Consider the following 12,337-nt stretch of genomic DNA (forward strand, 5'->3'; position numbering starts at 1 on the left):
ACTCTGGGCTCTTGCTGCAGTTCTGAGGCTGTCCTTGCTTCTCCTACAACACCGAAATCCAGGCGTTTGGTGGAAAAACAAGTACAGAGTGGGCTCAACAGGAGCTTAATGTGTCCTGGTAAGAAGCATAAATTAGATGTTACAGTGTTTGGCTGCCACACTGCCCTTGAGCCCACACCACCTGATTGCTTTCAGCAGGAGCGACGCACGGAGCAGCGTTCCTGCTTTGGGGCTGCCCTTGCTCTGGGATAACCAGTTCCCGTGTGGGCAGACTGCCAGCAGGAATGCCCCTCTGTCACCATAAATGTACAAATAGAATAAATCAAGTATAAATAGCCTCTTTTCAGTGGTAACTTACAAAGCAAACAACAAACTGACAGTGTTTCATCATATTCGTGCCCTAATACTTCTAAATATTAGAAGCAAATGCCTCCGGGTTTTGGCGATTTCCTCTGGCTCAGCATCCAATATTGTCAGTGCTGCACGCAGCTTCATGTATTTGAATGCAAATTACCCATGCCACCTTAAAATGGTGGTTAATTAAATATCCTCTATCTTCTGAAAGAAAAACTAACAACAACAACAACACCCAATCAAAGACTGGAAAATAGTAAGATTAACTTTAGAAAGTGCAGAGTGGCCGACCCAGCAGCTCTGGAAGTCAGTCATTAGCAACATTTAAGCCAAGTTCTATTAGAACCAAACATTTCATTCTTACTGCTATTTTCTTTTTTTACTTTTCTTTAACCTGGACTAGTATATAGGCTGAAGACTAGAGGCGGGGTTAACTGATCTGCTGCTGTACCATGATTGCACGTGGTTCGCAGGAGCGCGGGTCCTCCCCCACATTGCTTTTCATGCACACCAGAAAAAAATGCCTGTGGTTACGTTTACGATTGTTTTGCTCAGTGCAAAGCCATGGAATAATTTTGAATATTTCAGAGCCTAGTTCCAGCTGCAGAACTTGTGACAGACAGTGACATGGTTATGCATAAAGACATTTGATTGCATAAATAAATAGAGGGATAGAGCATGAGGAGAGCTCTCATTTGCTTAAAATTAAAGTTTGTTGAACTCAGAGCTGGAATTGCTCCTGCTCAGGTGACTGTGCTCGGTGAAATTGGACTCAGGATAAGCTCTGCTCATTATCTGCCCCCCAGAAGAACCCTGCTTTGGGTGTTTAGAAGCTATGAATAAAATAGCACTACTAAAACCAGTATTAAAACATTGAACAATAAATAGTATTTACAAACTCATCACACTTTTCTTCAAAACATATTGTAAACATAAACACTGAGGTATTAGAAGTAATAAATATTAAATTCAGTTGTTTAAACAGACCCTTTTAAATACAACATTAATCTGGAAGTTATTGACCTGTAATTCTTGGCTTGAACCCTAAGATAACTTAAAACTCTTGTGAGCTCTTGCAGCCTAAAGTGGTTTCTGAAACAATCAGCAGGATTTTGTGTGAAAGGTGCAGCCCCGTAGGCGTTCTCACTTCCTTCTCTTCATCAGCAGGTACTCTTCGATGTAGTTGATGAAGATGTCAAACTCTCCCATGGCTTTGTAGATTCCGTTCTCGTTCATCTGCAGGTGAGAGCAGAGCCCATTGAAGCCTGAGCGTGCCGCCGTAGGTGATGCGCGATCGCTAGACACACTGTGCTTCCACCGACACCTCCAGCTTCTCTACCCACCCCTCTGGGGAACCCGCGGCTGCTCCTTCAAGCATCGCGCTCTGGATTCCTCTGCCTTAGTTACTCATATAATTACAGATTTTTTTCGTGTTCTGTTCTCTGTCCTAAGTTGAAGCCAGCAGCAAAATCTACTGGGACAGCGGGTCCCTCCCACCTCAGCACAGCCACGCCAACGGTGACCTCACCTTACTGAATGTCTCCTTAATGTGCTTTATGGTTTTGCTCCTCTTCTCGCACGTGAAAAATCTGTGCTGCAAAAAGACAAGAGCAACGGCTTCAACCACACAGGTTTCCTTCCCGGGGTGTGTGGCAGCAACTCTCCCCTCCTCCTGCCCCTCGTCACTGCCGCCCCACCAGTCTCCACCTTCCCCTTCCCCCCATGCGGCCATGGGGCTCGCTGGGGCAGTAACTGTGGCTGCTTTGCACCGTGCACTGATGAAAGGAGCCTGGCGTGATCTGAGGCATGGATCCTGAACCCTTTCCCAGCCCCGTGCCCCTCGCAGCCAGCCCTGGGTGAGGGCAGCCCTGCGGTGCGCCCTGCCCCAGGCAGGGTTTGTCCCGTCTGACTCAGCCTGCGGCAGGCGATGGGGTCACAGCCACCCCAGGCGTGGGTTCAGGAGGCATCAGCACCGAGCCGCGCTGCTCCAGCACCCAGGTAAGGGATGGACCCTCTGCCCTCCCTCCCCTTATCTCCTCAGCCAGACTCTGTCAGGTGAGGCTGGCTGCAAATAAGTGAACAGAGTCTCTGAGCATCGTTATTTAACTGATGAAAGCCTGGAGAGCCAAGGCTAGGAGAACCCCCATCCTTATAGGGGCTGCCAGCCCACAGCCCTGCTCCTCCACACCACCCTGACACCCATGCTTCTGCCCCCTGCTCCTGGGAACACCCAGCACCCACTCCCCACACTGCTGCTGGTCTGAGACCGACCCTGCACTGATGTCATCCCCACCCCCGTGACTCTGAGCCCCACTCACACAGCGCCTCATTGTCGCCTTCAGGCTGAGCAGCAGGTTGCCCAGGTCGCCCATGCTCTGCTGGTGGTGCGTGCTGGTCCTCATGGCGCTGGGCAGCACCTCCTCCATGTAGAACCGCATCATCTCCGACACTGACTGGCAGCCAAAGGTCCCCTGGGGCGAGAGGAGGTAACCGTGTTGGGGCCAGCCACCAGTGCCGGTGTGTGTGGGTGTTTTTAAAAATCAAAATCGTGCTGGTGGTCAAAGCACTTGCAGCATGACAGCACTGCTGGCTGCGGCTGCAATGTGGGGAGAACCATGCGTCAGCCCTGCCACAGACACACGTGTCACTGCTGGGCTGGAGAACTGACCTTGTGTGACATTGGGAAATGCCTTGATTTCCTATCTGCTTCCTTTCTTACAAAACACTGGCCAAGGGATGAAGAAGGATAAGGGACTTAGATGAGAGTTATCACTCTTACCTTAAATTCATCTAGCAGTTCAGAGCTGAGCAGCTGGATGCTGAGTTCATCATCTTTCGATTGCTGTGGAAGGATGCAATGGAAACGTGAGCTTTAGTCGGGCAGTCAACACTTCTCCCTTTGCCTTTGCCAAACGGTCGTTTCGCTGCTTTGCATTGACGGTCCGGCTGAAGCAAAGGCAAAGAGCAGCCAGCCCACCTGCGTGCACAGCGCGGTGACGCCAGGCGCAGGAGTCACCACTGCTCCGGTTGGGGACCTTGCAGTGCAACCACCGCTCAGTCGAGGCAGCAAGGTAACAAAATCACAGACTTCCCTGCCCTTGATTTTGTTCCTGTGCAACTCCTGCAAAGGGTGTTTGTGTAAGAGCGCTGATGCAAACCGCATCCCTCCTCAGATGAGTGTCAAACTCAGGGCAGCCCCTGGGGCGAGGTACCCCTCCCCCCCAGCCTGTCTGCCCGCCAGCTGCCCCGGGCAGGAGGGTTTAATCGCCCTGGTTTCCTTATCCCTGTAAGTCTCCAGTCAATGGGGGAGAAGGGATCTGCGGAGGGTGTTTGTTCTTGCGGCACCCCTGTGGCACCGTCAGCTCTGACAGCCCAGAGAGCTGCGGTGGGGTGGGCTGGCAACACCCAAAGCGTCACCCCATGGCACCGAGTTACTTAAAAGCTTTCCTGAGAGGCTAACAATATTCCTTCCCAACGTTAACTGGGAGATCTACAGCAAGCTTGAAATCTAAAGTCTTGGCTGTGTTTGTTTGATAATAAATGCAAGCCAGGACGTTAGCCTAAGGTTGGATCTGGAGAACTGTCTTGTTTTATTGCTAAAACAACCTGATGTTAAAATAGTAACAAAAGATGCGACCAACCATCTCTATCAGCCCTGGTGCACTAGGTGCTCTGAGTAGATCTCGTACTGCTTCCTCAGCAGCCCCGGGGTCCTGCTAGCAGCTGTGCAAAGCCGTGACCTCCCACAGGCACTGAAGCAAGTGCTAGTTACTGCAGCGTTTCTCTAGTCATAAAACATCATGTTCAGGCTTTTGTGGTTGTTTCAAAGAAAAAGTCTGTAGCAAAAGATTTCCCTTTTCTTCTAGCATTGACTTCAGCGAGGCTGGACCTGGGTCACCCTGCAGAAGGGACAATTTCCTACCTATAAATTCAGTGAATACTTTCATCTGCAACACTTGGGGGGAAGCCTGGCCAGTCAGGCTCACAAGGATTCATTATGAAATCTCGAGCTCATTGTGATTGAAACTAGGAAGAAAGCCTTTGCACATTGTCTCTCAGCAAGCAATGAAACCCAGCTTCTCTTGCTCACCCCCACCAGCCCGTAATGCAATACACAACCAAATCGTTTCTGCCAAGAGGAAGCTGTCTTCCTCCTCATCCAAATCACTGAACTTTGCAAAAAAAACCCCAACAAACCAAAACAACAACAAAAAAATAAAACAAGAAGAAGAGACTAGCAGGATTATACTTACAAAATAATCCTTAATTTCCTCAAACTTCATCCTCAGCTCTTTGAGCTTTGCAGGCAGGAGCTCCGAGAAGTGGAGGCAGCTGGGCTCGGTGGGCGAGCACCTGGCAGGCAGGGCGCTGGCAGCCAGGAGCAGCAAGAGCAGGGCTGGGCAGGTTTGCATGCTGCGGAGATGGGCTGCTTGCCTCTTGGTCCAGCTCTCAGCTGAATTTCACAGGAGGGTAAAGAGCAGATCTGCAGCCTTCACCTTGATGGAGCCCCTAATTTATACTCTCAAAACATCGCTCAATTTCCTCTCCCCATTTCCTGGCGAGCAATATTGGGGTTTTAAGTCATTCATTAAAACCAAATGTCACTTGGGTTTCCCGTCAACTTGGGTTTCCTGTTCTCTTGACCCCCCTCCTCTCCTCACACCCCATCAAATCTTTTGTGCTTAGACTCTGCATTTTTTTTTTTCATTGCTTGCTTCTTGTAAATTTAAATGTGGCTAAAGAGGAAAGCTTCAGATACAATGCAAAGAAGAAAAGGTGCTGTGTGTGAGGTTACTTCTGCATTCTCACCATGACTTTTTATTTTCAGATGAATGCCCTACTGTCAGGGGAAAAAAAAGTGTTTCTATTTTTAAAGCTTTGTATCAAACCTGCACTTAGGATCCCCAGCATCATGCATAATTCAGCAGCATTGCTTTTGATGAACCTCTAATAACACACTGTCTCCTTCTTTGGCATTCTAATGCTATACTGAGAATACACATAATAAATGTTAACTTTTTGTTTTGTTTTGGGTTTTTTTTCCAGTTAATGCACACATCTGCTGAAGTTGGTGTGGATTCTCCCTGCCTTCAGCATGCTCAGAGGCTGTGCTCCCGAACTGCAGCTGGTGGTGTGTCTGACCGCTAACAGGATTAGTTCTGTGGGGTGCTGGGATGGAGCGGAGGAGCCCAGCCCGGCTGGGGATGCTCAGGGCCCTCGGGGCTGGTGCTCGGCTGCCTGGCTGCTCACCCAGCACAGGGTTTGTGCCATGGGAGCTACTACGTTCACATCGGTGAGTGGTTTTAAAGTGTATAAGCGAGTCACAAATATTTGTGTTTCTGGTTATTTAATCCGATTTCATTTCCTAGAGATGGACACGAGCCCCATCCAAGCAACCCAGCGGTGACTCCGTGAACTGGGTGTACTGGCTTAGCTGAGCCTTATTGTCCCAGCTCTGATAAAACTACCATCTCTGACATCTCCTTTTCCGTTTCCCTGCTCTTATTCTATATATACAAGTACACTCACCCCTGCTTCCCTTGTGATAAAGATTTCACTGACAAATGTGAAAATCCAAGAAGGAGAAAGTGGAGATGACTTCAGCTTTCCTGAAATCGGAGGATTTTCCCTGAAAGCTCCCGTGTTATCTTGAACTAGTGTGCTCTTCCCAGGCTGCCTGCAATGCATTGCTTTGGACAAATCACTTTTCATTTCATTCACTGAACTGAATTTCTTCCAAGTTGAATTTGCAAACCTCTGTGAAGGAACTTGTTAAAAAAAAAACAAAAAAGCTGGAAAATGCCAAGTGTTGGTTTCCATGTATTTAGATTTTGGAAATTTTATTTTTAGGAGAAAGAGAGAGGCATGTTCGGTGAACGTATGTGTGAGTAAGAGTGAAGGGGATGAAATATTAGTAATCAAAGGGTTGGAGGCAGAAACGATCTGGGGTTTTGTGTTCTGATTTGTTTTCCTTTTGTTGTTGATGTTGCCTCTTTCTGAGGAGATGAGGAAGCCTGGTCCCGGTGAATCACTGCAGGCACACTAGTTCATCTGAATCACAGCAGATCCGGTCGCCCGCCTTTCTTCCCCTGCAGCCAGGTGTTTTTTCCTCTTGACTGCCAACAGAAGCTATGAGAAAGGAGCAGAGCGAGCAGCAGCAGGTGGCTCGGACAAAACCAAGTAGTTTTAAACCTGACCCATTCCCCTGGTAGGATCCCACCTTTCCCTGCTTTCCCCCTTGGCTCCCACCCTGGGAGAGTGTTTTGCACCCTTTAGCTTAACTCAAATCTGCCACGGGTCAAGAAAGCTTCACTGCCAAGACTTGGCTGGCTGGTGCGGCGTCATCAGGGCACCAAAACTGATGTGGTGAGGTCAGCAGGTGCGATGCTGTCAGGAGCCAGTGCCCTGGAGCAGGGCTGCATGCAGCCCTGGACCAAAGCCCGGAGCTAAACCCACGCCCTTTGGTGGAGGATGCAGCCCTGGGCTCTGCAAACTGGCTCCCCTGCAGCGGAGCTATCACTCCTCATCCTCAGCAGTAGGTTTAGGTGCCGGTATTTTTGTGGGATGCTAAGCAAAGGGGCTTTGGGCACACGGGAATCCTCTCCAGCACGGCACCGGGAGCCCTCCTTCCTTCCTGCCTGCTCATTTCTAACCTTCTCTTATTTTGAACAACCTGGGGGTCCCCATGAGGTCATTTCACTTTGACATCCAGAGTGTGCAGAGCAGTTCTCTGCCTTGTGCAATTCCCTCCTCCTTGTTTTGGAACCTGTTGGTTTTTTTTGTTTTTTTGGTTTTTTTGTGGGTTTTTTTTGGTACAAGCGTAAGCCAGATGTGTCCATTCCACAAAGGAAACTCTAGCCTGCGCACGGATGATACTCTGCTGTGTTTACCTGTATTTCCTTTGCCGTGTCAGAGATCTTGACGGTGCAGTTTCACTCTGACTCATTCTTGCTTACTGCTGTGGAAAGGCATTGACTCTGCAAGTACTACGGAGTGGTTGCATGAATGAATAAAGCACCTTTTCCTAAAGAGTGTCCGGGGGATGTGGGTGTATTTCTAAACCTTTAGGAAACAGCTTTCATGTTTGCCAAGAAGATCATTTCAGGAAGGAAAGCGTGTTACTCAAAAGCCATTCACACATTTTTACCCCACCTCCCACAAACTTCTAAGAGCGGCAGGTTCACAGGAGATGCTCAGCAGGACAGCAGAATTATGTTTCTGCTGTAAAACAGAGGCATCGAGGGAAATGCTTTTCCCCCACAGTGTGCCAGGAGGAAAGGCTGGTCCTGGACATGGTCCTGAGCAACCTGTGCTGGCTGACCCTGCACGTGCAGGGCTGGGGCTCGGGGGTCTTCAGGGGTCCTGTCCTCTGGAGCTGGGTGGCATCTCATGGTTCTTGTTAAAAGGGGCTGCCTATGTGTGTAGCCTTGCTTATGTTGGCAAGCTATTATGTGAGCAAGTTTTTACTTTTTTATTTTTTTTATTATTTTTTTTTCCTTCTTGGTCTCTGCCATTGCTTTCAGACAAAGAAACATTGTGCATTTTAAGCACTATCTATTCTAGATATAGCTTGGAGGATCCCCCAGGTTTCCAGGCTATCATAATGGTGTGTTTCTTTCTTTCCTTTTCAAAAATTTCCCATTTCTCATCCCTTCAGATCTGGGACATCTGCGGCCAGTGATGCTCTGGGGGAAGTGGAGACTTGGTGGCCTTTTATTCACCTTGTGTGAAGAGCAGTTTTGAAGCAATGCTCTCTCAGCGGCCCCATCACTGATGACTAACAGTTCCTGATGGGTGAAGCATAAAGTGGATGCCTTTTTTTTTTTTTTTTCTCAAGAATTTTTTGTGCTGGCAATGCATGACATCAGATTTTTCACTTCTGGAAACCTGCTTTGTAGCAGCCTTGTCAAAATTTGCAATGTGATTCATATTGACCTCAACAGGTAAATCCCAAATTACTCTTTGGAAATTTAAGTAATTTCATTTTTTTGTCTTGTAACATCTAAGTGTCCAGAAATCGGTTACTAATCATGAATAGAAGACATTACTGTGACCTCTAATGTGACTTATAATATGACATAGAAAGAGCCTTACATAAAAATTCTTAGCAGGTCCAGAACTTCCATTTGATCTAAATGAAGCTGGAATCATCACATAAAAGCATCGAGTAATGGTGAGTTCCTCCCATCTGTAGAGTCAGTGTTTTTGTGATTAACTTAACTGAGAAATATTTGTACTTTTTTATTTGCATACATAAAACTCCCAATATTTGCAAGTCCACAGCAGCCTATAAAGTAGCTAGAGAAGAACATCCCTATTTAATATCCTGCCCTGGGACTTCAGGGTGCCCTCTGCCAACTCAGAAGAGCGAGTTGTGCTTTTTTCCCCCAGGTTGCATGTACTTTGCCATTTCAAGCCACTCTGTGAGGGGTGTGCGGAGCTGTGGGTGAGGGTGGTGCTGCTGCAATACCCTCTTGTTGCTGGGTCTTCTAAGGAGCCCATTGGAGCAGGATCGGGCCATCCGCCAGGTGAAGGATGCTGCCCTCACCCCTCTGCAAGGGACCGGATACAAACAGAGGTGTTATTACCTTTCTTCTCTTTTTCTTTCCTCCTGAAATAAGTTGTTGGCAGGGATATTCTTATGCTCACTGTCCCGTCCTGTTTCTGACCATGTAGACACCGATGAGATCTCAGCGCTGGCATTTCAGGGAGTGGGGAGCGTGTGCTCCAAGCGAGCAGGGAGGATGCACCGCCACGGGCTTGGGGCAGAGGGGCTGGAAAGCTGCCTGGAGGGGCTGGTTGGTGCTGGCTAAACATGAGCCAGTAGTGTGCCCAGGTGGCCAAGGAGGCCAACAGCATCCTGGCTTGTACCTGAAACAGTGTGGCCAGCAGGACCAGGGCAGTGATGGTCCCCCTGTGCTCAGCACTGGTGAGGCTGCACCTCAGATGCTCTGTTCGGCTGTGGGTCCCTCACTGCAAGAAAGACATTGAGGGGCTGGAGCGTGTCCGGAGACGGGCAACGGGGCTGGTGCAGGGGCTGGACCATAAGTCTGGTGAGGAACAGCTGAGGGAACCGGCGGTGTTCAGCCAGGAGAGGAGGAGAATGGGGGGGGGACCTGACCCCTCTCTCCAACTGCCTGACAGGGGCTGTAGCAAGGCGGGGGTCGGTCTCTTCTCCCAAGTGACAAGCGCTAGGATGAGACGAAATGGCCTCAAGTTGCACCAAGGGTGGTTTAGATTAAATATGAGGAAAAAACCCCTCTCTTCACCAAAAGGCTTGTCAAACATCAGAAGAGGCTGCGCAGGGATGTGGTGCAGTCAGCATCCCTGGAGGTGCTGAAATGACATGTAGATGTGGCACTCAGGGACATGGGTTAGTGGTGGCCTTGGCAGTGCTGGGTTGATGGCTGGACTGGACGATCTTAAAGGCTTTTTCCAACCTAAACACTTCTATGATTCTAATGAAGCTATCTCAGATGAGTTCGTTTGCAGGGAAGTTAAGAAGGTAAAAGTAGGCAAAAAAATCCTGAATACATGGTCCATTTTGACTCACCCAAATATCTCTTGCACTGCCTTTTTATTTATTTTTTTTAACATTCTACAGAGGCAGTTTTGAGCAACCCCTGTCTTGAACAGGTCATTTCACAAGTGCTGTTTTGATGAGTTTCTTTTTCCTAGTTTTGGTTTTACTGGGCTGTGTGGATCTTCTGGTCAATATTGTCTTTCACGATTTAGCATCGACACTCTGACCAATAATACAAATCCAAACTATTTATAGTTATGAATAGTCGTAAGACAGGAACTGTTTATCATGGTTTGAGAAATCAGATAATGCAAACCAGTTGCTCGGAAGTGTAACGTGACCGTCGGGGTGGATTACGGAGGCATCTTCACTCACTTTCCACATCAGCAGCAGGACCCTCGGCCTGAAGCCAAACACCACGCTGGGTCACTCACGCAGTGGAGTTTCGGGGTGGTTTTTTGTTGGTTTTTTTTTTTTTGTACGGTGCCCAGCAGCTCATGCTGTGGGTTGAGAAATCCCGGGTTTTCTTTTCCACTCCGCAACACGCAGATAAGCACATGCCGCAACTGGCGATGCCGCACGTGACGGCACGTGATGGCGGGTCATCCCCGGTGCCGTGAGGGATGCTGCAGCATCTCCGGCGCTGCCTGGGGATTTCCCTGCGTGCCCCCGCTGTGGCTTTCTGCTCCAAAATCATTAGTGTGATAACGCCATGAGTCCTGGGACTCCCCGTTCTGTACAGGCTGAAGCCGGGGTCTGAGCTGGTGCGTTACTCAACCAGCAAAGTGACAGCGGTGGCTGCACTTGGACCTGGCATCTCAGAACCCCCCCAGACGCCAAAGTGAACAAGTTTCATGATGCAAATTCCCAGAATTGTCAGCCCGGAGGCTCTTGCTGACACCACTGCCCTTTCAGTGAAAAAGCAATAAAACAGAATTACTAGAAGTTTTTTCCTCTCGGTGAATCTGTTTATTTTAAGTTGAGGAATTTCTAATTAACAGCCTCAGCACAGGGTGCGCGTCGGGCTGTGCCACAGGTAGGCGGGGAAAGAATGATCATAGTTTGACCTCGCCTACGTAAGCAGAGATTTTTTGATTAAAAAATGATCCATCAGATGTGCTTTTCGGAGGTTTCAAAGAGGTTTACGTATTTTGTTTAGATTTTCTACCTCCATGTTCAGATCTCCCTTCTGTTTTCTCTCTCTTTTTCATTATTATATTTTTTAATTTTTTTTTTTACAGGGAGTGATACAAACTGGCTGTTTCTCCTGCAAGGTATCCTAATTACAGAGACCCAAAGCAAATGTGAACTTGAGTTATGAAAGCAGTAGAATTCAGTAACTGAAAAGCTATTACTGAGACGGCATTGTGCCCAGGGGTAACACCTGCTTCCCTCCATGGGAGCTGGGCTGTCTGCTCCGCTCCTGCTCAGCACCGGTCTCACTGCACTTCTTCAGCAATTTGCCCAGGATTTATCTTTTTGTGGAAGTCTGAGGAAGGTTTCCTTCAGTAATGGGATCAGGCTCTTATGTCCCTTTTTGCTTATTGCTTTCCATTAGCTTTTGAGGGCTGTAACTAGGAAGTGGGAGATGAACCTGGATGGTGGAAACCCCCTTTCACTGCAAATGGTATTACAAAAAAAAAAAAAAAAAAAAAAAAGAAGAAGGATCTGAAGTGAACTTCCCCTGCTAGCTGTCCGCTGCTTGTCAGGAAAGGAGACTGGCAGTTCATCACCCGCTCCTTGGAAGAGGCTGGCAGTGTGTTTGCTGAAAATATAGTCAAATGTAAGAGTTACAACCTGGCAAAGCCCCTGATTTAAGGGATTTTGCTGGTTTCTTTGTGCAGTGGGGGAATGTGCAGCAGGTGACTGAGTCTTCAGTTTTCCACCGAGCTGAGAGGGTGCTCTGGTTAGCAGAGGGCTCGTCCTGCCTGCGTGGGTCTGCCCGGGCTGCGGTAGGAACGCTGATGTCCCACGGACACGCCGATGCTCCCCATGTGTGCTGGGGCCAGGGCAGAGCTGTACGGGCAGGCTGATAACAGGATAAACCTCTGGACAAATTAACCTTGCCTCATAGCATGATTTTCCGGGAATTTATACCCAGAAGCAAACGGTGGCTGTGATGGATGGTGAAAGAGGGGGCTCTCCTGCCACTGAGGGCAGTGCAAGGCTTGGGGTGGGACAAACCCTTTGGGGCTCTGGGGACACGCAGGTCTCAGTATGCACCTGGTGAGTGGGGGTTGTGTCCTGGGGAGGCTGGTGGAGCCCTGGGGCAGCCGCGTGGCAGCTCCTGCTCATCCCGGGGCCGAAGCTGTTTCCGTGGGGGATCGGGTGCTGTGCATGGCCCCTTGCCGGGCGTGCTCGCGGCAGCGGTGGCTCTGCCCGCACACCTCCTGGGCAGCACCTTGAATTTACCAGAAGGCAGCGCTTTTCCCTCCCAGCTTCTCCTCCAGCCACCCTGCA

General features: G+C 49.0%; 1 protein-coding gene and 1 long non-coding RNA gene across 3 annotated transcripts; one reads left to right on the forward strand and one right to left on the reverse strand.

Moving 5' to 3' along the window:
* Positions 1–647: 647 nt before the first annotated feature.
* On the reverse strand, positions 648–4,872 carry IL10 (interleukin 10). The gene is made up of 5 exons (XM_037410824.1): positions 4,608–4,872; positions 3,134–3,196; positions 2,673–2,825; positions 1,883–1,948; positions 648–1,590 (listed from the first exon to the last, which is right to left on the reverse strand). The coding sequence occupies exons 1-5, from the start codon at positions 4,764–4,766 to the stop codon at positions 1,498–1,500; spliced, it is 534 nt and encodes a 177-aa protein (XP_037266721.1). The 5' UTR covers positions 4,767–4,872; the 3' UTR covers positions 648–1,497.
* LOC119158636 lies at positions 2,020–11,938 on the forward strand. Of its 2 annotated transcripts, XR_005107926.1 has the most exons (4): positions 2,020–2,352; positions 5,401–5,647; positions 8,012–8,527; positions 11,119–11,938. It is a non-coding gene; the product is annotated as an uncharacterized LOC119158636 (long non-coding RNA). The 2 variants fall into 2 exon arrangements; XR_005107925.1 differs by lacking the exons at positions 8,012–8,527; positions 11,119–11,938 and adding an exon at positions 5,724–6,130 and having other exon boundaries at positions 2,041–2,352.
* Positions 11,939–12,337: the final 399 nt, after the last annotated feature.

The sequence above is a fragment of the Falco rusticolus genome, chromosome 17 (genome assembly GCF_015220075.1).
Source record: "Falco rusticolus isolate bFalRus1 chromosome 17, bFalRus1.pri, whole genome shotgun sequence".
NCBI classification, from domain to species: Eukaryota; Metazoa; Chordata; class Aves; order Falconiformes; family Falconidae; genus Falco; species Falco rusticolus.

Coding starts and splice junctions, on each gene's coding strand:
- IL10 (XM_037410824.1), bottom strand. CDS start 4,766: ATGCAAACCTGCCCAGCCCTGCTCTTGCTGCTCCTGGCTGCCAGCGCC. Junction 1,949..2,672: donor AGGCGACAATGAGGCGCTGT/GTGAGTGGGGCT, acceptor GTCTTTTTGCAG/CACAGATTTTTCACGTGCGA. Junction 1,591..1,882: donor TTAAGGAGACATTCAGTAAG/GTGAGGTCACCG, acceptor TCTCACCTGCAG/ATGAACGAGAACGGAATCTA.